This window comes from Procambarus clarkii, chromosome 7 (assembly GCF_040958095.1).
Source record: "Procambarus clarkii isolate CNS0578487 chromosome 7, FALCON_Pclarkii_2.0, whole genome shotgun sequence".
Taxonomy (NCBI): Eukaryota; Metazoa; Arthropoda; class Malacostraca; order Decapoda; family Cambaridae; genus Procambarus; species Procambarus clarkii.
Window position 1 is genome coordinate 6,809,079 of NC_091156.1, and position 27,663 is coordinate 6,836,741.

A 27,663-nucleotide genomic window follows, 5' to 3' on the forward strand; every position below is an offset into this window, starting at 1 on the left:
GACATGGATATTTAACACTGATTTAGTTGTAAATGCTGGAGGATACATTGACATGTGATAAATACATAGAAGTATATTAGGGAATGTGTTGTTTATTCTGTCCCTCCCTGTATATTGGGGAGAGTTGATTAAGGCGAGCCTAGAATGTTTCGTTTGATTTTGGGCTTTTAGGCCCATTAACATAGGTTCGATTATTATGGAGACAGCAGTTGCATGGCAGAGTGCTCTCTGGGTGTATACATCCCTTGTTCTGGAACGTAAATCCTGTAAATCTCCTGTTCAACACTGTAAATATCTTATACAGTATAATGGTGTATGTCATTAGTAATGCTATAAATATCGAAAAACAATGCTGTATTTCTCCAATGAACAAATCCACACGGCCCTTGTGCTTCACGCTATAGTGATTTATGTGCGTAACTGTATTTCTCCAATATTTTACAGTAAATATGGGATATACGGCATCTAATGTCCCCACGAGAAAATGTTTAATAACAAATTCGTTGAGCATTTTTCAATCCATATTAGCAGACAAAGAATTCTTCTTTCTTTACATTTTAGGTGTTTTGCAAGAACGTAACGCTGAAACACCATTGTATATACTTTCACAACCTCATATACCTTCTTGTATGTATATAAATAAATAGATACAAGTAAAATATATAAATATACCCCTTACAGGTCATACCAGTGAGAGGCAACCAATATAAGAGAAAACCGCTGGTATTTATAAGTTAATTTCCCCTCAAGAGTTAGGTAATGCAGATGAAAGGCAGCATTTTGTGGTTCAAACAGTTTTTCTAGAGAGTTTACGTCTCGGCGAACCGCAAGGCCGTAGCTGGGTCCGCACGGGTTACTGATTGCACGTTGTTTATTGAATTGGGGTCTGGGAAGGTTTTGTTGGCGGTTGGAGAGAGAGAGAGTGGAGGGGTGTAAGAGTGGAGGGGTGGATGGAGTGAGGGAAAAACGCATTGAGCATACAGATTATGCCAGACTACTTGATGATGGAGAAATGCTACTCCATTATTCAATTACAACAACAACAACAACAATAATAATAATAATAATAAAAATAATAATAATAATAATAATAATAATATTATTATTATTATTATTACTATTATTATTTTAAATATAGTCTTCATATTGGTAACGAGAACTGCAGCAGTCTCTATTTAATAAACAAAGAACGTTATCGTCGACGCTGCATGTAATAAGGTGTTTGCAATGCAGTAGAAATAAGTGCCACTTGCCCTACTTTACATGTCAATGTTGTCTGCAGTTAGGAGACGTGAATATGTCTCGAATACAAAGGATGAAATCATTATACCACCCTTGTGCTAGGGCTCAATTTCACATTGACTGTTTTATCTCTTGCTTGTCACACTAATGTCACATAAAAACGCATTGAGCATACAGATTATGCCAGACTACTTGATGATGCGGTAGAAGATATGCAACTACCTCACCCCTGATATAATGTAAAAACGGAAACCACGTACAAAACATAGTCAATACCAATGAACAAAAAAGCAATGTAAAAGATTTGGGTGTAATCATGTCGGAAGACATTACCTTCAAAGGACATAATAAAGCAGCTGTCACAACTGCAAGAAAAATTATGTTGGTTAACAAGACCCTTTCAAACAAGAGATGTCATACCAATGATGAGACTTTTCAAGACGCTTATGCACTCTAAAGTGGAATACTGTTGTGCACTAACAGCCTCATTCGAAGCTGGAGAAATTGCTGACCTGGAGAAAAGGCAGAGATCCTGTATCGTTAAAAATCCACTCAATGAGACATCTAAATTATTAAGCCCAACTAAAATGTTTAAATCTGTATTCTCGAAAGCGCAGGCGCGAGAGATACATAGTAATTTACACATGGTAAATATTAGAGGGACTGGTTCTAAATGTGCACACAGAAATAACATCATATGACACCAAAATACATGACAGGAGGTGCATGATCCCCCAGTTGAAAAACAGAGGTTCGATAGGTATGCTGAGAGAGAACTCTGTCCACATCAGAGGCCCGAGACTGATCAACGCGCTTCCATTGCACATAAGGGCATAACTAGCCAACCCCTCACAGTATTCAAAAGAGAAACGCAAGGTAACCTCAAGGTTGACATGAGCAACTCTTACTTTAGATATATGCAACTAACTCACACTCGACATGTGCCTTTAACTTGCACTTGACAATATACACACACACACACACCAGTATATACTAAGTCACACCTCGGGCCAATTTAACTTTTGTAAATACAAGGCCTGCCAATAAGGCGTGTTGATCCTCGGGAAACTACTGAAAGCCCGCCTCAGCTATCACTAATATTTACTGAGCTGAGTCCACACTCCCGTGCTGACTCACAAAATCACAAAAACACACTCTCACACACACACACACACACACACACACACACACACACACACACACACACACACACTCACACACACACACTCACACACACACACACACACATACAGGACGCAGCCCGTAGTCATACACACTCTCATAAATAAATATATATATATATTATATATATATATATATATATATATATATATATATATATATATATATATATATATATATATATATATATATATATATATATATATATATATATATATTTAAAATCGTATGTGCTGAGCAAACTGGGGGGAAATATAATTGTTTAAAACTCTCTCTCCACGGTGACGAGTTGGCATAAGCAGGTCTAGCTCCCGAATCGCAAGTACTCGATCACTCACCTTCTCGAAGCACTCAAGGAACCCTTGGCCACCTACCTCTTCTGCTGGTGTCTTATCCCCCAGCTGTCATGTGGACTCTGCATCACCTCGAGTGCTCCTCAAATAAATCACTCAGAGAGTTGTAAACTCGTCGATTATGATGATTTACTATGGGCAGGGTGCCACCCTCCACTGGATGGCAGCACTGGGCCATCGGCACTCACAGGAAGACCATCACTGCCTGAGCTTTTTTTTTTTTCAAACATACATGCATATATCTGCAGCTACCCAAGACTGTATAAAGAGTTACATAGTTTGTGTCGAGAGCCCATTTCGCAATATGGTTGGACATACAAGGGCATGTGTTCAGGAATATGTTCTGGTATATAGTAGATGCATTATAAGGACATATTCAGGAACAAGAGGGGAGGATAAGGTAACTGCAAGACCGCAGGCACCGCCTGATCTGAATAGCATCCTCAGGCTAATCAGGAACTATTCAGACGTAAGATTAATGCCTGTATGCTAAGTTTTATTGCGTTTGCTTTGTGTTTATTAGCCGGATCCTAAAATAGTGTCACGTAGTCATAGTGTCGAAAGTGATAGTCTCCTCTTTATAGGCTGAATTGCCTGATATTCATTCTTACTTCAATAGCTTGACGAAATAAAATCTAATTTAATTATTTATTCATTCTATCCTTCTGTTTAGATAGTTCTAAAATTTACCATATGGATCATCGTGCATATATATTGACGTAATACAAAACTATTTGGTTCTATTAAATTTGGACAAAATGGAAAAGGCTTTGTATTCATGTTGCAAATATAACCTATCCTTGCCTAACGATTCCAGGCCTTTTACACGCTATCTGAGACCTAATATAGTACACGTATTTACAATACTAGTCCTAGGAATATATATGTTTAGTTTTAGCCGAATTCTTTTCCGGACTGTAAAATGAACAGTACCTTCTAAAGTGAACAGTAAAGTGAATTCTTCTGTCAAATTGTCTATTATGCCAATATATGTACGACAGTCCACATAATATTTTTGGTAACTATCTAAACAGGAGAATGGGTTGTCTTTATTCATAAATGATGTTTTTATATATAATTTATTTATTCATAAACATATTTTTTTTGTTTCAAATAAAGTCCTAATAATAATTACAATTATATACTGCGTAATCAAATTTAAAGGTTATTAGTGCCTTAATTCTCAAAACACTCAAAAATCGCTCCGTTAACAGTAATTTTTTTCTATATTATTGTCATTCATGGATACATTATAAATAATAAGTGATATAACATATAAGTTAAAGTCAAATATTTTTGTGCCGAAATATAACTGATTCTGCAGACTACTTTTGAGACGTAAATTATAACAATTAATTTGTTTACAATATAATAGGTGAAATATACACCACATAGATGTACACACATAGCCCATGTAACTATTATCCATTATGCACCTGCCTCGGCTCGTAGGCTGTTTTGTGGTTACAGACAGACCGTGCACTACCCAACATGGCCCCATTCTCCCTTCGCCAGATTGTCGAGATCATCATCACCACCAGTCCCATTGCTCACCAATATTACTGGAAAATAAGTCAATAGTTTGGATTGACTTTACATTTAGATTGCTAGGTAAATAACAGCTGAAAGAAAATATTAAGGATTTTTTCATATTTATGGAGAAAAGGCAATCTGAAATACATGAGCTAGCTAGAACTAGTGAGGATTTTCGCTGTTGTATTTGTGTAATAAAAACATGGAACCGCCTCGATCCGAATTGATAACGAAGATAATTTTAATTTAACGACAACTTTTTAAATATAATTTGCTCAGAGACCGAGTCCCATACGCACGTTATGTGATTCCCTTAACCCCCTAGAGGTAGGGATACCCCCAGTTAAGAAACCATGAGCTAGAGGAATCTCTGCTTTTTGTGCTAAATTGTTTTATTTTGTCATGTTGATCTATCTTGATTATAAGAAAGTATTAATATATATATATATATATATATATATATATATATATATATATATATATATATATATATATATATGTTTGTTTTTATATATATATATATCAATGGTACTGGATAGAAGTTAATTAGGAAGAATACAAGCTAATATAGGAACTAATAGCATTAGGTTTACACGAATTGTTTCTTGTGATATCTATTGAACTCTGCTGTTCGTGCTCACTCTGATTACATCGTTAATCTGTCGTCGCAGACGGCAGCGTTCGGTGTTGCCTGCTGGGAGCTGCCCTTCAGCTGGTCATCTCTATCGCAAACATCCGCCCTGCCCACACCTGCCTGCAGTCCTCTGACCAACGTATTTACATTCATGCGTGCTATGTGTTACTTACCTCCGTTGCGCTTTTGTGGCAAATCCTGGTTGCGCCACCGCAGTCAAACGCTTGTAGATCATGCACTATTTATCGACATTCCAGAAGATTAGCAATTGTTTAAAACACTAATTAAAAAGTAAAAAAAAAAAAAACACATTTCACCATAAAAATTGAAAACTAGAGCTGTGGTTTTGTGCGTTCATTGTGTTGCTGGTTGACGTATAACAAAGCTGCATCTTTGAGTGTAGAGAAACGAGATATAATATCAAATGTCAGTTGGAATGTTACTGAACCTGACCCTCATCCCCGAGGGCGTGTTCACACTCAACCGCGACTTACAGAGTGGCGGCGCTTACGGCTGATCGGCTACTGTTTAGGATAATGAGATTTTAATGAGCATCATCTCAAAACCTTCTTAAGAGAAGACCGACGGCTATAAAAAAGTCAGACAGTAGTGTCATAATTTTGGGGGTTCTGAATGATGATCTATTTTCGATCCCTTGAGTCCCTGAGCACACCCCACCACCCTTTCAACCCCATCATCCTTTAACCTCTAGCATCCCTCAACCTCCAGCATTCCTCAACCTCCAGGTTCCCTCGACCTCCAACTGCTCTCATCCCCAGAACTACTCCCTTACTCTCAGCCCACCAACATCCCTCGTCCACTACCCGCTCTCGACTCCCAACCTTAATTTATAATTGCTAAGCTTATGTCAATACTTGAGTTATGTTTTCGGGACACAGGTCTGCATGCCCCTGTCCTCACCAAGTTACGAGTACATATACTTGAGCATTAGTTCTTGGGCACATTTTATCAAGCTCTCAATTTTATAATGCAGTGTCTCTTTGAGTCTCATATTTCTTAAAATATCTACTTTTTAATCTATATTGAAACAGCTTCGACTGTCTCTTCCTCGGATTCATTCCACTGGTTTACTCCCATTGTTCAATGAAAAAGTTATTCATAGCATCTTTATTGCTCTTCTTTGTGCCTGGCTTCCCTCTGTGTAGTCTCGTCTTGCTGTTTTTCATTTGAATATTTTACCCAAGTTTTTTTTATCACTGCCTTTTAGGATCAATTTTATAGCTATCTAGTCACATATTTCGTCTCTTCTTCATTATGATTAGGGTCAGATCCTCAACTTCTCCTCATTGTTAAGTCCTCTTAAGTAAAGAACCAATCTTGTTCAATCCTCTTGACTTTCATTATGTTTTGATCAACTGCGTAAGTGACTCATAGATAGGTTACCTACCTGCGTTCCTGTGCATGCGCCCGAGAGAGTCTGCCATAAATCCTACCTCAGTTGCAGCTTGCACATAAATTTTCAACTTCAAATATAATCCGAATTTCTTATTCCGTTGCCTCGTGAATGTCTCGCTGCTTATGTTGATTTTCTGAATAAATGTTTAAAATATGAACATGTTTAACTCACAGCAGAGGAGCACGCGTGCTGCATCTCTTTTGGCGCGGCTCTAATACCTCCACACAAAGAGTGCTGGATATCAGCTCCGCCATATTCTAAAACTATTAGACGATTTCCCAGCACCTTCCAGCCTTGAGGAGGCGGCTCACCCATATGCTGGAGCTAAAGATAAAGATAAGCTGAATATAAAGATATAAAGATAAATAAGAGCTGGAGATAAAGTGGAGGCCTGGTCGAGGACCGGGCCGCGGGGACACTAAAGCCCCGAAATCATCTCAAGATAACCTCAAGATAGCTATAGGGCCCTCACCAGCGAGACCCCTTCCCCCCTTCCTTGCCAGCCGGTCCCTCTGGTACCCGCTCGGGCATATGCTGAAGACCCTGACATAACGCGTCGGGGCGTTTGCGACACATGGAGACATTATCAAAGGGGACAGGTGACCAACTTGTTCTTTCACTGGGAATTGGATAAAGTTGGAAATTTCGCTTTTACATCGTGATGTTGTCAGCTTTTAGGAGAATGTGTGTGATGCACATTTTGTTTTATCTGAGAGGAGGTGGAAAGTGGATGTGAGAAAAGGTGTCTTTATTGATTTTCTTCAGTTTTGGTTGGGAGAGTCTCCGGGGGTGGGGGTGAAGGAGTGCTAATGGATCTTTAGGGGGGTGAGTGGGTTTTAGGTGTGGAAAGGTCTGTTTATTGATTTTGGTTTTTATTTTATTTTGTAAAGCTTTACAAGTGATAACAAGATTTATAATGAATATTAAAATATGAAGACGTTTAAATGATGATTGCTTCCTTAATTCAATATTACAAATATAAATAAAACATTCTTTGAACATAATTTAAAGGCCCATTGCTTAGTTTTAATTAAAGTCAAGATTAGTTGATAATTACTATACATCAATGCTACTTCAAGCCAGTAAATGTTAACCTCTTGTTTTAATTATCACTTGAATAAGTAAATTCAAAGATCATTATTGTTGACAAGACCCAAATCCCTTCACCGTGGAATAAAAAACAAATTGGGAGAAATGGTCCCAACTTTCTACATCCTTTTCTACGTGATTCACCACGACCACAACTCTCGGAATATTGCGACTTATTGCGATAAAACTGCAACTATGCAACCAGTTCCGTGAGTCTTGTACACTGAAAGACAGGCTTTCAGTGTACAATTGTTCATGTAGTGAACAACAGAAGTTGTTCAGTACGTGAGCAATGCTCCTGTTCACCAGGAGCAGAGATATTCATGTAGTGAACATCATTGCATGATTTTCTACATGAGCAATGCTCTCATGACACTACTTTCAGTTGTTTATGGAGTGAACAACAGAAGCAGTGTCACTGCCAAAATACATAACCTAACTGCTCACGCCTTTTAAAACTGTAAATGTTTGTCAGTTAAATATTACTTATATAATATTCAATGTAACATGTAGTAGACTGAAAGAGATATGTATTAAAATCTTGAATTCCGTTGTCTTAAGTACGATCCTCCATCCTCTGTGGCAGTGAATATAAGCAGGCGCCTCACTGTTAAGAGGCCATACTGAAATACTTAGATTTTGCTAAATTGTTTGTACATTTGGCGTTGAATGATCCTTTAATAATAGCAGACAAACGCGCAAGAGAGAGAGCGCGTAAAAAGATTGCAGTTGGTGTCTTCTGTAATTCTCAGCCAGCAACAGGCATTTACAAAGAACTCTCTAACGAGGATGGAACATCGTATCACAGAGAAACACACGTCTCTCTGTCTAACATCCCTGCTCACCAGAAGCAGAGATGTTGTCAGATACAGGCTCCTTAATCCCCTCCATCAGCTGCCTGGTACGGAGACAAGGTACTGCCTGCCTGTACTGCCTGGCTGCCTCTTGTTTACCAGTACAAGTCCTTCGATCTCGGGTACTGACGCAACTAGGGGGGGTGAAGAACTGATAGCATACGAGACTGCAACTAGACTGTATATATACATTTAGGTGAATGCGATCAACACCTCTTAAGAAGAAACAAAGTGCAAATATTGTGGATGACTAGATGAACATTCACTAAACTACTTCCTATTATGTATAAATCATCTTAAGTTTTAGTCTTCGATGGAAGTTTTCAGCAAAGTAATACAGGGAGCTTCAGAATGTATTATATGAAAAGTTTTGACGTACACAGTCTGCAGAGCTCTATAACTAATATAACAATAGCGACACTTCATTAAAATACCTTAAGCGCTCACATTCTATGCATTTTTAATTAAATTAAACAAATTTGACACAAATTTACATACGAAAGGCATTTAATATGGATACAATTAAAATTTCAAGACATAACAAATAATACTCTTCTTCCTTAAAAACATTGTATGTCCATGGCTCTGTGTGCCCTTGGCCCTGTATGCCCCTGGCCCTGTATGCCCCTGGCCCTGTATGCCTCCTGGCACTGTATGCCCTGGCACTGCATGCCCTGGCACTGTATGCCCTGGCACTGTATGCCCCTGGCACTGTATGCCCTGGCACTGTATGTCCTGGCACTGTATGCCCTGGCACTGTATGCCCTGGCACTATATGTTACTTGTATCGTATATTCTTGTGTGTAGACATTAAGTCTTAATAACGCGGCTGAAAAATATAAAGCCAACCCACTCAGCTGAAAAATAAAGGAAGTGACGACGTTTCTGTTCGTCCTGGAAAATTAGCGTCTTGCGTGTGTCTGTGTGTACTCACCAAGGTGCACTCACCAAGGTGTACACACCTAGGTGTACTCACCAAGGTGTACTCACCAAGGTGTACTCACCAAGGTGTACTCACCAAGGTGCACTCACCAAGGTGCATTCACCAAGGTGTACTCATCAAGGTGCACTCACCTAGGTGTACTCACCAAGGTGTACTCACCAAGGTGTACTCACCAAGGTGTACTCACCAAGGTGTACTCACCAAGATGTACTTGCAGGGTCGAACTAGGTTCCTAGCCTCGGCCTCCGAACGTTCTTAGACTAGTGCAATGATTCATTTCTCATGCTTTTATCATATTTACATTTCAAATATGGAATCGAGTTTGCTTCGTCGACTTTTGCATCTAATCTTTTTCACTTATTAACATGTCTAACACTGAAAAGTTTCTTTCTGGCGTACCTGTGACTCCTTTGCATGTCTAGTTTCCATCCATGACCCCTAGTTCTGCTGTTCCTACCTTTACACAATGCTATTTTTTCTACCTTGTAAATTCCCCTTAGGATCTTATATGTTGTTATCATGTCCCCCCCCCTCAATATCTCGTTTCCATCAATGTCCGAAAGGCCAGTTCTTTCAATATTCATAGATCAATCCTTTTTTTTCAGCAACGAGTCTCGTTGCATATCTTTGGACCTTTTCTAGATTGTTTTGTACTTTTTGAGGCAGGGGTTCAATGCTGGGGATGCATATTCAATTGTGTGTGTGTATTTACTACTATTTGTGTCTGCTGAATCGAGCTATTTAGCTCTTGAGCCCGGCCTTTCTAGACAATCTATTTTTTCTCTATTATGTCTACTACATATATTTATCTTTAACACACACGCGCGCACATAAACACACACACACACACACACACACACACACACACACACACACACACACACACACACACACACACACATATCCCCAGGAAACAGCCCGTAGCAGCTATCTAACTCCCAGGTACCTATTTACTGCTTGATGAACACGGCATCAGAATCAAAGAAACTCTGCCCGTTTGTTTCTGTCTCCACCGTGAATCGAACCCCAGCCATGTAGACTACGACCCCCAAGCGCTGTCTACTTAGCAGCAAGGCCCCCCCCCCCTTGCGAGTGTGTGTGTGTGTGTGTGTGTGTGTGTGTGTGTGTGTGTGTGTGTGTGTGTGTGTGTGTGTGTGTGTGTGTGTGTGTGTGTGTGTGTATAGTTTTGAAAGTGTAACACAAATTTCGTTTGTTTTGCTAATCACTAATTTCTTCCTATTTTATTGTCAGCTGTCCCTCTCTGACATTTCCGCCATCCTTCATGCTCTTCTATCTGTCAGTCTCTACTGTCCATCCTGTCTCCAGTCCCTATTCCTTTCTCACTCCTTAACTATCTCCTCATCTCCCAGAAACCACACCACAACCCTTTCTCCTCGTCTCCCAGAAACCAGAAACCGTCCTTTCTCCTGGTTTCTGAGAAACGCCCTTCCAGTTGCAAGAAACAGATGCGTACCCATTGTGTCTTCTCCAGGCTCGCTCCTCAACTGCTCTATGAGATTTTCTGCATCGGGTGAGAACAAATGGCCGTGAAAATCTTGACTGCGCCAAGACAAAGAGGAGGAGCGAAGAGAAAGAGGCAGGGGGAGGGTGTTAATTTTCCCTTTCCAGATATGTATTTTTCTCTACAGAAATAATTTTTGTGTTGATAAAAAAAATAGCTTTGTGTTTCTTCTCTCGCTTTGAGTTCTATGGTTGTTGATGTTTTATTTACTTATTGTGATGAAAATTAAGTTAGGATTTGGGTCCCGGTATTACAGTCGGATTTGTTCTCGACTCACAATCGAGAATTCCAGGTTCGAATCCCGGGCGGGACAGAAATGGTTGGGCTCCTTTCCTGTCGTCTAATGCTCCTGTTACCTAGCAGTAAGCAGGTACCCAGGAGTTAGTCAACTTGTTGTGGGGTTACAGCCTAGAGTGAGTCAGTAATTCAACGTTGTGGGGCAGGGGAGAGGGGCCTTCAATATGAGTCTAACTTATATTAATACTCTCTGGCTACCTGTCCCTTGACACAATGAATTATTATAATTATTATAAACCTATATTTCTAGCTAATCATTCATGAGTTTTGTTTTTTCTGCCGAAACTTTTTTTCAGGACTCCTGAAAGACAATATTTACGCTACAGGAAAATAAAAAGTGTCTTTAGAATACTTTAATATGGGTGGTGACAGTGTGAAGTGTAGACAGTATCATCAGAAGTAGCATGGCGGTTCACCTTCCTGTTAATGATATCTTGCACATATCCGTTAGAGTATCTATTATTGACTAGGACCTGCCTTACTGTGTTCCTCGTCAACCTGCTTCCAGCTGAAACTGTATGTGTGTGTGTGTGTGTGTGTGTGTGTGTGTGTGTGTGTGTGTGTGTGTGTGTGTGTGTGTGTGTGTGTGTGTGTGTGTGTGTGTGTGTGTGAGAACCTAGTAGATTTAAGTGTCGACAACACTTTGCTTGTACTAATCAGGGTACTCGCTACTCAGTCCGTCCTACTTAGGCTTCCCAACGTCAAGAAAACGGTCAATTTAAAGTGTCCTCTCATAACATACCAAATGACCCAAAACAGAAAACGTGGGCAGTACGTCACTTTCGCAACCCGCTTCCATTTTCTAGTACTAGTTTCCTTCTAACTGTTGGCTTTATGTAACGCATACGATCGAAATGCGTTGTTCTTTGTAAGAGGATAAGTTGCACTACTAGCAATAAAGCACATTCTTATATTGGTACCCTTAATGTAGACTGCAGTATGAAAGCCACCATTACTTTCCGACACTGTTGCATCACTGCAATGCAGCTTACCTTCACTCTTCATTTCGTAAGTGAATCTTAGCTTGATAAGGTTCCATTGAAGAATATATAATTTCTACACATTACCAAATCGTCCCCAGACATACAGACCAACATATTGAAATAATCGACAGATACAACGACAATACATTAGACATCGGTGAAGGACTACATGCCAAAGATCCTTACCAGCTATTAATCTCATCCATCTTCAGTATTCTAACATATTTTTGTATTTTACGTTTTATCCCATAAATTATTTCCAATCTCCACTATTTTTAACTATTCTATTTCATCCCTTCTAAAATATATTATCGCCACCATTCTTTCCCCACCCATCCTCTGCTATTCTTTATCATTCCCCCACTTGCACACCTATACCCAACTTTAGCATCTATTACATACTTTCCCACAATTATTCCCTCCTATCTACACCACTGTTTCTAAGAACGTCCGGTTACTTCTCTGCCTATCATCTCTTACCTTGACGAAACTTTCTTTTTTATGGTTGTCTTTGCTTCACTCGCTTCACGCAATGTTCGCCCAAACGAACATTCACACATTGCTCTAATCACGCACTGCAATTTCCTCAATTACTTCTCCTGATGTATCTTCCTAATTGCTCAAACGAGCACAATCAGCGGAGTAACGAATAGAGGACGCAGACAATAAGTGGAGATAAGATAGAGGAAGTAATGAAAAGAAAAAAGACGGCAGACAGGCAAAAAGTAAGTGCGACAGAAAAATAGGGGAGTGATAGAATGAATGAACAGCAGAGAGACTGAAGCTAACTTAACAGATGTGGCAATGACTTAAGTGTTTGTTATTGTGGTGACTCTGGTGGCCCTGGTGTTTGGGTAGATTGTGTCTATGGTGGTGGTGAAGAGACCAGATCGACAAATATGAGGATATAAAGACAGACAGACAGACAGACAGACAGACAGACAGACAGACAGACAGACAGACAGACAGACAGACAGACAGACAGACAGACAGACAGACAGACAAACTAATGCAACAGTGAATGTAATAGTTCCCGCCTGACTTCAAAAACTTACTGTAATATGTAGTTCTTTTTTTTCTAGTGCTAGTGTTGCTTAGGTACCCAACTCACACATGTGGAAATAAATGAAGTGATTCACACGACCTGGTAATGGTCCAGGACTAACCGAAACCGTCGTCAATACCTTTATTTCCCGATGTGTGTGTGTGGGTTGGGTGTGTAATTTTTAGCCCCGCTATTGGGACTTATCGTAGGTGTTGCTTACAGAACGTCTTCTGGGTTGGGAAGCTCTGCTTACTCTTGCGTTATATAGTGCACGTACGGTCATGTATATTTCGTCGCTTCGTTAAGTCTTCAGTGTGAGAGAAATGATGACCTTGTGTTATTTGGGTTTAAGGTCACGACTAACGCAGTCATCAACGTCACTTAACGTTGTCATAAAGACTACTTAACGCAGGCATCAAGACTACTTAACGCAGGCATCAAGACTGCTTAACGCAGGCATCAAAACTTTTTAAAACAGTCATCCTTGCCACTTAAGACAGTCATCAAGACCAAATAACTCAGTCATTATGACCGTACCTGAAACCACACCTCAAGACCACACCTCAAGACCTCACCTCATAAGACTAAAGAAGTAATAATCAAACATACAAGATTAAACTAAAAATAACGACGTAATTCAACAAAAGTAAGAACAAGAAGAGCAGGAAAAACCCAATAAACAATAACAAGTGTAGAAGGAAGAGAATTAGAAGTAAAAAAGAAAGAAGAGAACGAAAGAAGTATCATGGGAAACTGAGCCTTGATATCATTAACTCCATGGTGTTGAGGAGTTGGAGTCTCTTCTTGACAAGATAAACGCGGTGATGGGTCTGAGATTGTTTTGCCAGGCTGACGTTTCTCGCTTTTGTGGTGCGAGTGCTTCTGCCATGTGTCTGAGTGTACCCACCTATTTATACTCACCTATTTGTGCCTGCAGGATCGAACATTGACGCTTCGATCCCGCCTTTCTAGCCATCGGTTGTTTACAGCAATGACTCCGGTCCTATCATATCTAGTTTTAAAATTATGAAGAGAGTTTGCTTCCACAACCTGCTCCTTAAGTGCATTCCATTTTTCCCCTACCCTCACGCTAAAAGAAAACTTCCTAACATCTCTGTGACTCCTATGATTTTCCAGGTTCTGCCCATGTCCCCTCGTTCTTTTAGTATTCCGTGTGAACATTTCGTCTATTTCCACTCTGTCAATTTCCCTGAGTATTTTATACGTTCCTGTTATACACCCCCCCTCCTTTCTTCTTTTTTCTAGTGTCGTAAGGCTCAGTTCCTTCAGGCGCTCTTCATATCCCATCCCTCGTAACTCTGGGACTAGCCTCGTCGCAAGCTTTTGAACTTTTTCCAGTTTCCTTATGTGTTTCTTCAGGTGCGGACTACATTATGGCGCGGCATACTCTAAGACTGGTCTCACGTAAGCAATGCAAAGCGCCCTAAATGTCTCTTTACTTAGGTGTGTACTCACCTAATTGTGCTTGTACACCTAGAGTACTCACCTAGTTGTGTGTGTGTGTGGGGGAGTGGGGAAGCAGGCCGTGTGGGGGGGTGGGGGAGCAGGCCGTGTGGGGTGGTTGGTATGGAGGGGTGTGATGTACTAACGTTATTAATCAAATGGATCTGGAAGTGTACATCGTTGAAACCAATGGTCACAAATTTCGCAGACAGCTCATCTCGGTGGCTACGCGAGTTTAACCCCATTAAATGCAAAATAATAAAGCTGAGAGATGGTACAAGAAAGCCTGCAGTGCCATATGATCTCAGAGCGCCACAACATTCGGAATCAGAGGGAGAAAATGCCATTTGGTTGACATCACACCGAACCTAACAGCGAATGTCTAGATAAAGAGAAAAACGACTTCGACGTTTGCCACTTTCACAAATAAATGGCAAGCCTTTTTATATTTCATCATTGAGATATTCAGGATACTGTATACCACCCATGTGAGATGAGTCCCGGAATATGGAATACGAACATGGAACCTGCAGCTTCTCCAGAAGGTATTGAAACTTAAAAGAATTCAGAGAATGGCGCCCAAATTGGTCGCTAAGAAATGGAGTCTGAAAGAGAGAAGCTTGAGAAGATGAATCTTATAACGCTGAAAGAATAGAAAGCTCAGTGGCAAGCAAATCTATTTATTTGATAAGTTTGAGAGGATCATTAGGTGGCACAAATGGAAACTTTTGAACTAAGGGGATACAGGGAAAACTTCTCCAGCATAGGGAAACACACATGATTGAAACGCACAAGGGGAAGGAACTACTGGAGGCAAAATTTCAAACAAGAGTTCAACTGAAAATACGACAAGCTCCACTTGGTGGTTACTCGAATTCAGTCAAAATAGATTCAGCTAATGAGGACTGTGGCAGAAGAAATAAAACCATATAAACTGTACAACACGAAATCGAGAATTCTTTTAGATTCGAAAAAATAGAACTAGACATCACATTAGCTTTATGACCAAGAACTTATTTAAAAAGAGATAGCATCTGTGGCACACGCAGGGAAACACAAGAACAGGATAGCACCTATAACATGGACAGCCACACATAAGAAGATAGCACCTGTGCCATACAAAAGCAAATATAAGAGCAGTCAATATAAAACGTAGCAAGTAATAACCTAGAACACTGCGGGACCAAATAAAGTGAAGACCGAAAATTTAAGAAAGTGAGATTTGGCAAAATATTAATTTTAGAAAGAGAAGATATAAGATAACGTAGAAGCCAATTTAGCTGGAAAAATAATAGACATTATCGCACCACTGAAAGATCTCAGAGAGAAAGCGGACTAGGACTCCTTAGTTTAAATAGGAATAGAACGAAAGGCACAAATGATGATGTGAAACTTAGATGAGCCTAAGATTCGTAATAAAATATTTTTTAAGTGCACGGGCAATTTGTGTGTTGAATAATGAGAGAGAGAGAGAGAGACTGCAGACTTACTCCAGTCACAGTTTGACAGTATAAATTAAATTTTTAAATTTTTAAATTTTGCCCCGAGGGGCGAGTTTATTGGGCAGCGCCACTCATCTTGTGAGTGAAAATACCGCCATAGCAGAATGTACAACACTCCCCAATAGGAAGAAAACCCGCTGGGTTGTTCATCCTGTCACTTGTGCCCAGACACAGCTGGGACTTGCTTAACTGTCTCAAGTGAACAGCTCCTCAAACAAGAAGATTAACATTTATCAACCCTTAAAAGCTTACGTTATCTTGCGGGTGCAAAATGGGGAAATCTTTTAAGAACAGTATCAACATTTGACAAAAAGTGTTTTCCTAACTCAAACAATGTGGGGTTTATTATTCTACAGTTATTCCTAATGTCTCTCAGGTGTTCACAGTATAAAGTATAAAGAACTTTTGACTTATACTGTTCTTTAGACAGTATAAAGAACAAGCGAATTAGGAATCATTGTACCAATTAATTGATAGGTTTAAATCAGGGATAAATATCTACAGTTCGGTTCCAGCAAGTACAACTCGTTGAGCAAGTACTGTAAAAACAAAAATATGAAAATATTTATTTTTCTTATGGAAATATAAAAAACACAATGCAGTGATCTTGGAAAAATTAACATAAATTTTCTGCTTGTCATGCTTTGGCCGAAGCACAATAAAGCATGTAACTTCAACACAACCTTTCTCTTCCCCATGTCCTCTTCTTAAGCAGGCTGAGCCACCACCATCCTACAGTTTCAAAGCAAATAGAGAACCACTATATTCTTTGTATATTTAAATAATTATAAAGAATTGCTGACATGTGCTTTTATAGTGTTATTGGTAACATTTTAAGAGTGCGAAGGAGAAATAGGAGAGAGAGTGAGAGTGAGTGAGTGAGAGAGAGAGAGAGAGAGAGAGACAGACAGACAGAAAGATTTACAGATAAACATACAGAAAGAGAGAAACAGACACACATCAAGAGAGAGAGAGAGAGAGAGAGAGAGAGAGAGAGAGAGAGAGAGAGAGAGAGAGAGAGAGAGAGAGAGAGAGAGAGAGAGAGACGGGGGGCAGTGGACGCCATTTTGTCGGAGTGGCTGGAGGGATATCGGGCTGGCAGGCGTGGAGGGGAGGTGGTGGTAGATGTGGGGAGGGATAGCCATTGCCACCCAACCCCTCTCCCTTTTTTCCACATTCTCTCCCTCTTCTCTCTCCATCTTCCCCTCCCTTCTCTCTTTCTTTCAGTCTCCCGTCCCACTCTCTCTTATCCTTTTCTCCCCCCCCCCTGCCCTGTCTTTTATCATTTTCGATTATTGGTGAGGAAGTAAAGAATGATTATTTTTTTGTATCTGTTGACGGCAGATTGTATTGATTATCTCGCTTGACTCGTCTTTGTTTGGGTTATATAAGGTTGGATGAGAACAACATGGGTAAGAGAAGCATAGGTAAGGAGCATGGGTAAGAGAAGCATGAGGTAAGAGGTCCATATGGTAAGAGGAGCATGGGTAAGAGGAGCATGGGGTATGAAGTCCATGGGGTAAGAGGAGCATGGGATAAGAGGTCCATGGGGTAAGAGGTCCATGGGGTAAGAGGAGCATGGGGTAAGAGGACCATATGTAATATGAACACAGGTACTACTCGATAGCAGGATCGGCAGAGGCATGGAAATTTCCAGAAAAACTAATAAAAAATTATCTTTCTATTAATTTAAATTGTTAATTGAACTCATGTCAGTGAACAATTATCTCCTCGTCGCCCAATTCGAAAATAATGGAATAGTTCTGGATGCGCAGATTTGTTCTCGAAAACGTACACATACACATACCACACACACAACATACACACTCTGATACACAACATACACACATATACGCATACTCCGACACACAATACACACACACACAAACACTCACCTAGTAAGGAGTATACATATATGTACTGACCTTAATAGGTGAGTACCTCACCTCACCTTATATATATATATATATATATGTAACTGAAAACTCACACCCCAGAAGTGACTCGAACCCATACTCCCAGAAGCTTCTGGGAGTATGGGTTCGAGTCACTTCTGGGGTTTGAGTTTTCAGTTGCATATTGTCCTGGGGACCATTCAGTTGCATATTGTCCTGGGGACCATTCAGGCTTGTTCGCATATATATATATATATATATATATATATATATATATACATATATAGTTAGTAAACAATTTAAATGTTAAAATCTTCAACAAAAAATAATAATAATTATGACAACAATAATAACAATAACATTAATAACATTAATAATTGATATCTCTTGTCAACTTGATCCAACAAAATGTTAGCGTTGTGCGAGGCATTTCGTGACGGAATTTCAATTAAATAAGGCCTACATATTTAAAATTTTAAGAAACACGAATCAAATGTCTTAAATATAAGTAATTATGTGACTGATTCTGATTTTTAGATTTTAAAGGAAATATTTTGGTGCAAAGTGAAAAGTTTATTATTATAATTATGACTGTGAGATAGAGAATTTCTAGGTATCTGAGTCACTGACTTGATGAGTCAGTAAATTTGTGAGTCTTAGTCACAGAATATGTGAATCGGTGTCTCTAAGTCCGTGTGTCTGTGAGTCAGTGTATATGTGAATCTGTGAATCAGCGTGTTTATGAGTCAGTGAATCTGTGAATCTGATTAAACAATATGCAGGTCAGTGTGCCTGTGAGCTAGTGAGTTTCTGAGTTTGTAATTCGGTGAGTCGTCTGTTGTCATAATAATACGTGAAAGGCTTGACCCAACTAGATAATAATTAAACTATTTATTTTCTATAAAGTGTGTTCTAGAATGGGCTGTCTCTTAACTGATGGTTTACTTTGGGGTCAAAGTTTTTCTGAATTCCTCAGTGGATGTTGAAATTTGTCATTGGCTGCTGTGTACAATTTCTCAGAGGCTGTTGTGTAAAATTCCTAAGGGGCTGTTAAATGTAGTTCTTCAGTTTATGTTCAATTAAATTTTTTGAAATTAATAGAAAATTGTTACAGATTCACCTTATCTTCATTCGATTGACATGATCAGACATTTATTTTAGAAGCTTATTTTGAGAAACTAGAGGCAAATTTGATTCATATTATTATGTTTAGATTGTAGGAGGTTAGAGGACAGTCTGGAGCATTCGCAGAGTATTCTTACCTTTCAGTACCATACCTGCTTGGAAGATCAGACTGGAGCATTAGTAGGGCATTGCCAGCCTTCACTAAACGTAACGTCGAGAAGTCAAGTTAGGTTTAGGGTTTCGACTTGTTTTATTGAACACTTTAGTAACGCTAGTTAAAAACTATTTTTTCTTTTGAAGATTTCATAAGAGGGCAAATTTCATTTTGGAAGATCATCCAAGCTAGAGGAAATTATTTGTATGTGTATAGCAGCCAGGAAGACTCAACATGGTTGCAAAACAGACCAAATAAAAAATATTTTGTGATGGAAATATAGATGGAAATTGTATTACTCTCCAACCCAAACTTATCCTACCTCCAATCATCTCCCTCCCAATCCCCAGCAACAACAAAATATGTCGCGAAAAAGCGAAAAATACAATACTGTCACAAAACAATTGGCATTTGAATTGAAACAGAACACATTTAATTAACAACTGTATTACTAAGAGCAACTTTTAGCACTTCCGAAAAACTTTTTCATCGTTTAACTATCGATGTGATTGTGTTCTAAGCTTGCTGCCTTTCTGTTACTTCCTTGTTTTTAATTATATTGTTTTGTTCCATTGAATTTTCATAGATGAAATTTATAGTTCTCACTTCCTTTAATATTATTGATAATTATAGTATAAAATGTGTATCTGTTTTGGTAGTTTCATAGTCCCAAAGTGAAATATGAAGTGTGTTTTTTTCTTTATATTTAAAGTATTGTTTTTAAAACATTCTTTGTATTTTATGTTTTATAACCTTATGTATGAATGCACTGCATAATTTATGGTCGAAAGCTGGCGTGACATTTAATATAAGTTCATATGTTTAAAAATTATAGCAAACTTTGACCTTTAGGTATACCAGTAACTTCATATATAAATATAAATATAATGACATCATCGCAAGTCCCTCCTCACCCGGGCGTTTATTGGCACTTAGAGTAGAATAGCAGTGAAAACTTTGATAGAATAAAATACTTAAAAAAAATTTGTTCATCGACTCCATTTTCTCGAGATAAGTATACCAAAACGAAATACACCTACTTCCTTAATTCCCTATAGGTAAATAACATTCTAATAACTCACATTATAATGTATTGATAGGTGTATACTATGTATAGATTGACTTTGTTATCAAACACACACAAACTCACACATGCACACTGCTAATTCCAGGACAGTGTACCTTGAACGGGGCTGTAAGAAGGTGTACATCAGTAGTTAACAGTGGTGAACTGGTTAGTAGTTTCAGGATAATTATGTGTTATTTAAGGATCTTTACATAATGGAAAACTCAATATAATTTTCGCATTCTTTTACTCTCTTTGCAGAAGGGGCGGGAACTCTATTCGGTAAGTGATTTTATTTTTTTAATTATATATATATATATATATATATATATATATATATATATATATATATATATATATATATATATATATATAGTCGGAGTTGCCTAATAAGCTAAATTTCCTTAATAAACAATATATTAAGAATTTTACTTTATGTATTGATGTATTTATTATCATTTAATATGAATTATATATTTTTTGTTTAAAATGAGCACAAGCTAATTTTGCATCCTGGCCTGACTTAAAGGATCTCTGTAGTACGGTTAGGTTCCTTCTCGATTCAAAAACAGCAATCCCGGGTTCGAATCCCGGGTGGGACAGAAATTGTTGGGCAAGTTTCCTTTCACCTAATGCGGCTGATCACTTGCCAGTAAATAGGTACCTGTTAGTTAGTCAACTGTTATGGTGTTGCATCCTGGGAAGGGTCAGTAATTCAACCTTGGGAAGACCTTGATTTAAGCGTAATATATATTGTACAAACAAAAGTTGCCTGTCGTCCGACAAAACGAATTATGTTACTTTCATTCGATATCTCTGCCTAACAAAAATAAATCTGTCCCAAAATATATTAGTAAATAATAGAATCAGTTCAAGACATACATATTATATATATATATATTATAATATATAATAATATAAAAATAATATAAATGCACGGCACATTTTGAGCCGTACTACTTAAACTCAAAACTTCCGATTAAGAAGATTCTTGTATTTCTTTTCGCTGTATATTCGCGGGAATTTTTACAAATATACTCATATATGTTATACGGACATTTATATATATATGTATGAATTATTAAGATATTATTAAGTATTGGTCGAATTTTACTTTCGTAATATAGTACTGAGGAATAAATGACCAATTTAGATCAGGTGAGGTTGTTAAGTTAGTTTTGGTTTAGAATACACGAAATACATATCATTAGTTGAATCTAATGAATGATTATGTGATAGAAAAACTTATCGAAAACAAATATTATTATGGAATTTGTTGGCTTTTTCGGCAACTAAAATGATGCACACACACACACACAAACATTAAGACATTTTTTGACATTAGAAACAATTTTTTCACTATCAGAGTAGTTAACAAACGGAATTCATTAAGCAGTGATGTTGTGGAGGCTGACTCCATTCACAGATTCAAATGTAGACATGATAGAGCCCAGTAGGCTCAAGAATCCGTACACCAGTTGATTGACAGTTGAGAGGCAGGACCAAAGAGCCAAAGCTCAACCTCCGCTAGCACAACTAGGTGAGTACATAAATACATGCACTCAAATATATTATATATATATATATATATATATATATATATATATATATATATATATATATATATATATATATATATATATATATATATATATATATATATATATATATGTATATATATGCATCGACACAAATGATTTAAGGTAACAAGCCAGGAGTCCAGATCAGTAGTTCTTATAGAATAAGAAGGGAAGTGTAAGGATAAAGGAACAGATGACCGGAGACCTGACCAATGATGACAGACACTTACAGCCGCCGTCCAGGGAAAGCCTGTCCAATTAGTGGTTTTCACAAGACTTGCCCATTAATGTCTAGGGATCACAGTCTCAGGGAGAGGCAGAAAGAGTCCTGCCGCTGGCCTCATGGGGAGCAAGGATTCCTGCCTTGAGTCCTGTAATGGCCGCCCTGTGTCTCATATTCCCTGGAGGGAACTCCTGGATATTATGGCTTTTGTTATTATGTAGGTGGAGGGCTCGGGAAGGGGAGGGGCTGAGTTGGAGGAGAGAGGGGGTCCATCACAGTCGCTATGGTAACAGGCATGTGGTCGATATTATGGATAAATGACTTTCATTGGAACGAATTGTAATTTAACTGACAGTGTTTTTTGATGCTTATGCCTCAGCGTATAATTAAGGTAGTTAATTTTTATTCTTTCCAGCGAATGGTCAGTTCCAGCCGGGGTGCGAGCCCAAGCGGCAGCGGACGGCCTACACCAGACACCAGATACTGGAGCTGGAGAAGGAGTTCCACTTCAACCGTTACCTGACGAGGCGACGAAGGATAGAAATCGCCCACTCGCTCTGTCTCTCCGAGCGACAGATCAAAATCTGGTTCCAGAACCGGAGGATGAAGTGGAAAAAAGACAACAAACTGCCTAACACCAAGAACGTTCGGAGAAAGACTAATCCGGCTGGCGTGACCACCACCGTCACGCCCAAGAACCAACAGCAGAACCAGAACCAAACACAGAACACAACGCAAAACCCCGCCACGCAAGACCAACAACAGCAACAACAGGCAGCCCAGCAGCAGGCGGCGCAGCAACAGGGGACCCCGCACCCGGGGGCCGGCCACCCCCCGGGTTATCCACACATGGGAGGGGGAATGATGCCGCCAGGCCTGACGCCCATCTCGGCACCGTATCCACACGGTGCCATGAAGCCCGACTACGGCCTCACTACGCTATAAGGCTGGCCAGAGCCGCCCGCGTGGGGTGCCCGCCCTGCACCTCCCCCTCCAAGTAGCTTTACCCGCTCTAGTGTAAACCCAAATCTTCCCCAAATCGACCGGTTTAGTCCACAACATGCAAACGACGATGGTGGTGATGACCCTGGAACACGATTTCCTGCTCCTGTAGGTGCGGCGCTGGCCACTCGGCGGCCCCGGTGTTGTGGTGTACAAATAACGAAGGTCAGCCCGCCCTACCTGCCGGTGGAGCCTCGATGCCCGGGTGCTGACCCCCCAACACCCCATTAATCCCCCATTCCCCACCCATCAACCCCCTGGCTGATGAGTCGCCGCCCAAGATTGTGAAAGAAATGATACTTATCTCAGGGTTGTGTGTGTTTGTGCTGCCTAGATTATACACAAGCCTCATGGATCGCCCCGCTGTGGTCACCGACATTTGAACTCTCCCTATTTTGTTCCCGGAAAAGACATTGGTATGTAGGGATATTTTCAACGATTAAAACTACATAAAGTGATACTTATAGTGAGTCCGCTTTCGGAGCGATAGCAATAGTGTGTTAACTCTCGAGCGTATCGTGCGTGTAGTTTTCCAAAGAAACTCAAACAAAAAACATTATAATAATCGCATGTAGTGGAGTGTGCTTATCTCAGAGTCAGTTACGGATTATCCCGTAGTACATAGTGACTACATAATGAAATTGAATATTAGACAAGGAAATATGGCGAAACTGAAGTAATATTATATTATGTGTGGCTGATTGACAACGTAGGAGTTGTAAGGAAACGGTGGAAGAGAGAAGAGTTGGTTACTTTTAACTAAAGTGTTAACTAACTTGTTAGTAAGTTAGTTAAAAGTAGTTAACTAACTAAAAGTTAGTTACTTTTAAATAGTCTTGAACTATTTGTCAGTTCAAGCACTGGCAAATTTTGAGGAGATAATTTTTCTATTATTTGATTGTAGAGTTGAGAGTTGTGTATTGTGTATACATTATATATACGAAGCTTACGTGTATACACGCACGACACATGTGGCATGTGTTTGGTCCTGATAAGAACACAGAAGTGTTTAGTTTGTGCATACTCGTTGGATCATAATATATAATATTCCGGATATGTCAAACCGGAGAACGCATTCATATGTACACGCACGCACACTCACACACATTTTCACGCACGCGCACAAATATTTGCATACATGCATTCATATTTGCACGCACACGTATATTTACACACACACACACACACACACACACACACACACACACACACACACACACACACACACACACACACACACACACACACACACACACACACACTGTGGAGTATGCAGCTACAGCATGGAGTCCATACCTGGTTAAACACAAGACAAAGTTAGAGAATATTCAGAGGTATGCCACCAGACTAGTCCCAGAACTGAGAGGTATGAGCTACGAGGAAAGGCTACGGGAGCTGAACCTCACATCCCTGGAAAACAGAAGAGTAAGGGAAGATATGATAATCACCTACAAAATTCTCATGGAATGAACAGGGTGGACACAGACAAATTCTTAAGCATGGGTGGAAAACAAACAAGGGAACACAGGTGGAACACATTTAGTGCCCAAATGAGCCACAGAGACATTAGAAAGATATTTTTCAGTGTCAGAGTAGTTAACAATTGGAATGCATTAAATAGTGATGTGGTGGAGGCAGACTCCATACACAGTTTCAAATGTAGATTTGATAGATCCCAGTAGGCTCAGGAATCTGTACACCAGTTGATTGACAGTTGAGAGGCAGGACCAAAGAGCCAAAGCTCAACCCCCACTAGCACAACTAGGTGAGTACACCTAGATGAGTACACACACACGACACATATTGTAAGTGTACTCATAACATGACTCTACCGGCAGGCTCTTACGTGTGCTCTACTGAAACGAACTTGTGTTTAATCCTACATCAAAGAGGTGATTGTCTTAAGTCTGAAAAGGAGAGGAAGGTAGTTTCATATTGCATATATCACCCTACTCCTCCCGCTTTTGTTGCCAGCCCTTCCTTTCTTCAACAATACATGTACATCTACATCTCTTTCAGTTTCTATACGATATCGATACAGCATAATCCTTCTCCTTCCCCGCCAGAGGAGAAAGAGAAATATAAACTCCAGAACTCCGTCGTCTTTCAAGTTCCACTGCAGTAATTCCTCGATTTCGCACCACGTTGGTTCACAAAGCAAGCAGTTTATAGACTAAAAAAAAGAAGGGGGGCGTCGCTGGAGTTAATGTTGTTTATGACGACCTGTTGAGTCTTCGACCTGACTGGGCGGCGGTCCCACTGACCTGACATGACCTCTGTCCCTCCCTCCTTGCTTGTAAAAGGAGTTTAGGGTTTACAGCCGGTGGGGTCCCTGTTTATTGCTCCCGCGAGGGCATTTGACTCCGGCCTGTGAGCTATCTCTTTGTGACCTGGACCGGACACGCCACGTTAGGGATCGGTTGATGGGAACTGTATTTTTATTGCCATTTTCATATCAAAACTATTGAAGAGGTTGATTGTATTGAGTCTTGCATGAAAAAAAACACCAAAATATATATATACATGCATTTTCAGAACAATATACCACCACACGCACACCATAGAATACATATACACAAAAATATCGCAAGGTTTGCGTTCTCTGCTGTAATATAGCAAGATAAGATATTGCAAGACTAAATGTGAGGACGATCGTAGGAGGGTATAGGTTAAGACTCGGAACACAGGGTATGCCGCCAAGGTTCTCATGTAACAGCACCTCACCATCTCTTAATGAGAAGTGCAAAGATAATTTAAATGACTTTATTCTTTACTTTATTGTTTATAATTATAATTGTTTATAATTAAAACTATTATCTTTTTGCTATTTTCATGATTACTATTATTATAATTAAGATTATTTAGATTTGTATTATTTTTATTTAAATCTATTTTTTATATTTATATATAGATTGTTGTATATTTCTTTGCTGTAACGAGTCCTTGTTTAATTACATTAGTCACGAATGAATGGTTATTTTATAAGAAGTTATTTGCAATAACAATGAAATTTACAGAGTGCGGTTACTCACAGTATTCAAGAAAATAAAATCTTAAACGTGCATTAAAATGGTGAGTTGAAAATATGTTAAAAATACAGAATTGGAAGTAAGTTTAAATATGGAATTAGATATATGTTAAAAATACGGAATTAGAAATATCTTATAAATACGGATTAGGAAATATGTAAAACATACAGAATGGGACTGTTCTATTATCTAGATACGGCAAGGCAGTGGTTGATCCAAGAACAAAAGTTAGGACACGGTAAAATATATATTAGGCATCAACAGAAAAAAAATGTTCTACTGACCCTAGTGGCTGCGTTGTTACCATGTATGGTATTTAATATGGAAACGCGCGCATACACTTACACAAACACACATCAACCCCCTTCACCACACACACACACTACACACACGCACACACATGGCGGAATCCAAGAGTCAGTGTTCGATCCTGCAAGCACAAATAGGCGAGTACAAACAGGCGAGTACACACACACACACACACACACACACACACACACACACACACACACACACACACACACACACAAACACACACACACACACGCACACACACACACACACACACACACACACACACACACACACACACACACACACGCGCAAACTCACACGCACACACACATATGAATGATGCAAGTTCGGTCAACTTAAGAACTTCATTTAGTAAATTATTTTATGTCATTATTCGCTTGTATGTCACATATATGTAACCAATTCCTAAATTTGCTGCCCCCAGCATATAATCCTTGGCTCTTTATATATAAAACAAAATTGGCAAAAGTATGGAGTTGTGCTACCAGACTTATTTCAGACTTGAGAAGGGAAAAGGTAGATGGATACTCCAATTCCACAAACAGCTTCAAATGCAGATACGACACAAGCCATAGGTTGAAAGGCGGGACCAAAGAGCTGAAGCTCAGTCTACAAAAGCAGGGCTAGTCAACCCAACGATAATTAATTAAAAGCCATGCATAAGAAACCCCAAGGAAGGAGAAGCTCAAAATCTAATCGCTTTTGTGTATTAAAACATCCCATTATATCGTTGTCAGAAATGAAAGATGGTGAGGATATACACACAAAATCTGACAGACGAAGCAACATCAATATAAGTTCTAAGAAATGATATGACAAAAGGAGATGACATGATTCAAGAAATATGTGACTTGCATTATTGGATAACTTGATGCGTGTCCTGGAATTTCTCGCAATTTCTACTAATTATTTAACATATATATATATATATATATATATATATATATATATATATATATATATATATATATATATATATATATATATTCAGGGTACTTATATCTTGATAACATTGACTACTATATTTAATTCAAAAGGATTCAAATTTAAATCTTTAAATAATAGATTATTATATAACATTTTTCTGAGGACTATCCCAAATTTTTACATGACTCGAGACTCATAAGACACACACATTGGAAAAAAAGTATTATTAAATGGTCTTATATTATATCTCATTACATAGTTTTAGATTGTCAGGGTGTTTCTTCCCC

General features: G+C 39.0%; 1 protein-coding gene across 1 annotated transcript in view; it reads left to right on the plus strand.

The window, feature by feature from the left end:
• Positions 1-27,369, plus strand: part of LOC123761326 (homeotic protein deformed) — a 44,977-nt gene extending 17,608 nt beyond the window's left edge. The window contains exons 2-3 of the mRNA XM_045747282.2: positions 20,562-20,582; positions 22,519-27,369. Coding sequence (XP_045603238.2) covers positions 20,562-20,582; positions 22,519-23,048 — 551 coding nt within the window. The 3' untranslated portion in view covers positions 23,049-27,369. The remainder of the gene's footprint in view (positions 1-20,561; positions 20,583-22,518) is intronic.
• Positions 27,370-27,663: the final 294 nt, after the last annotated feature.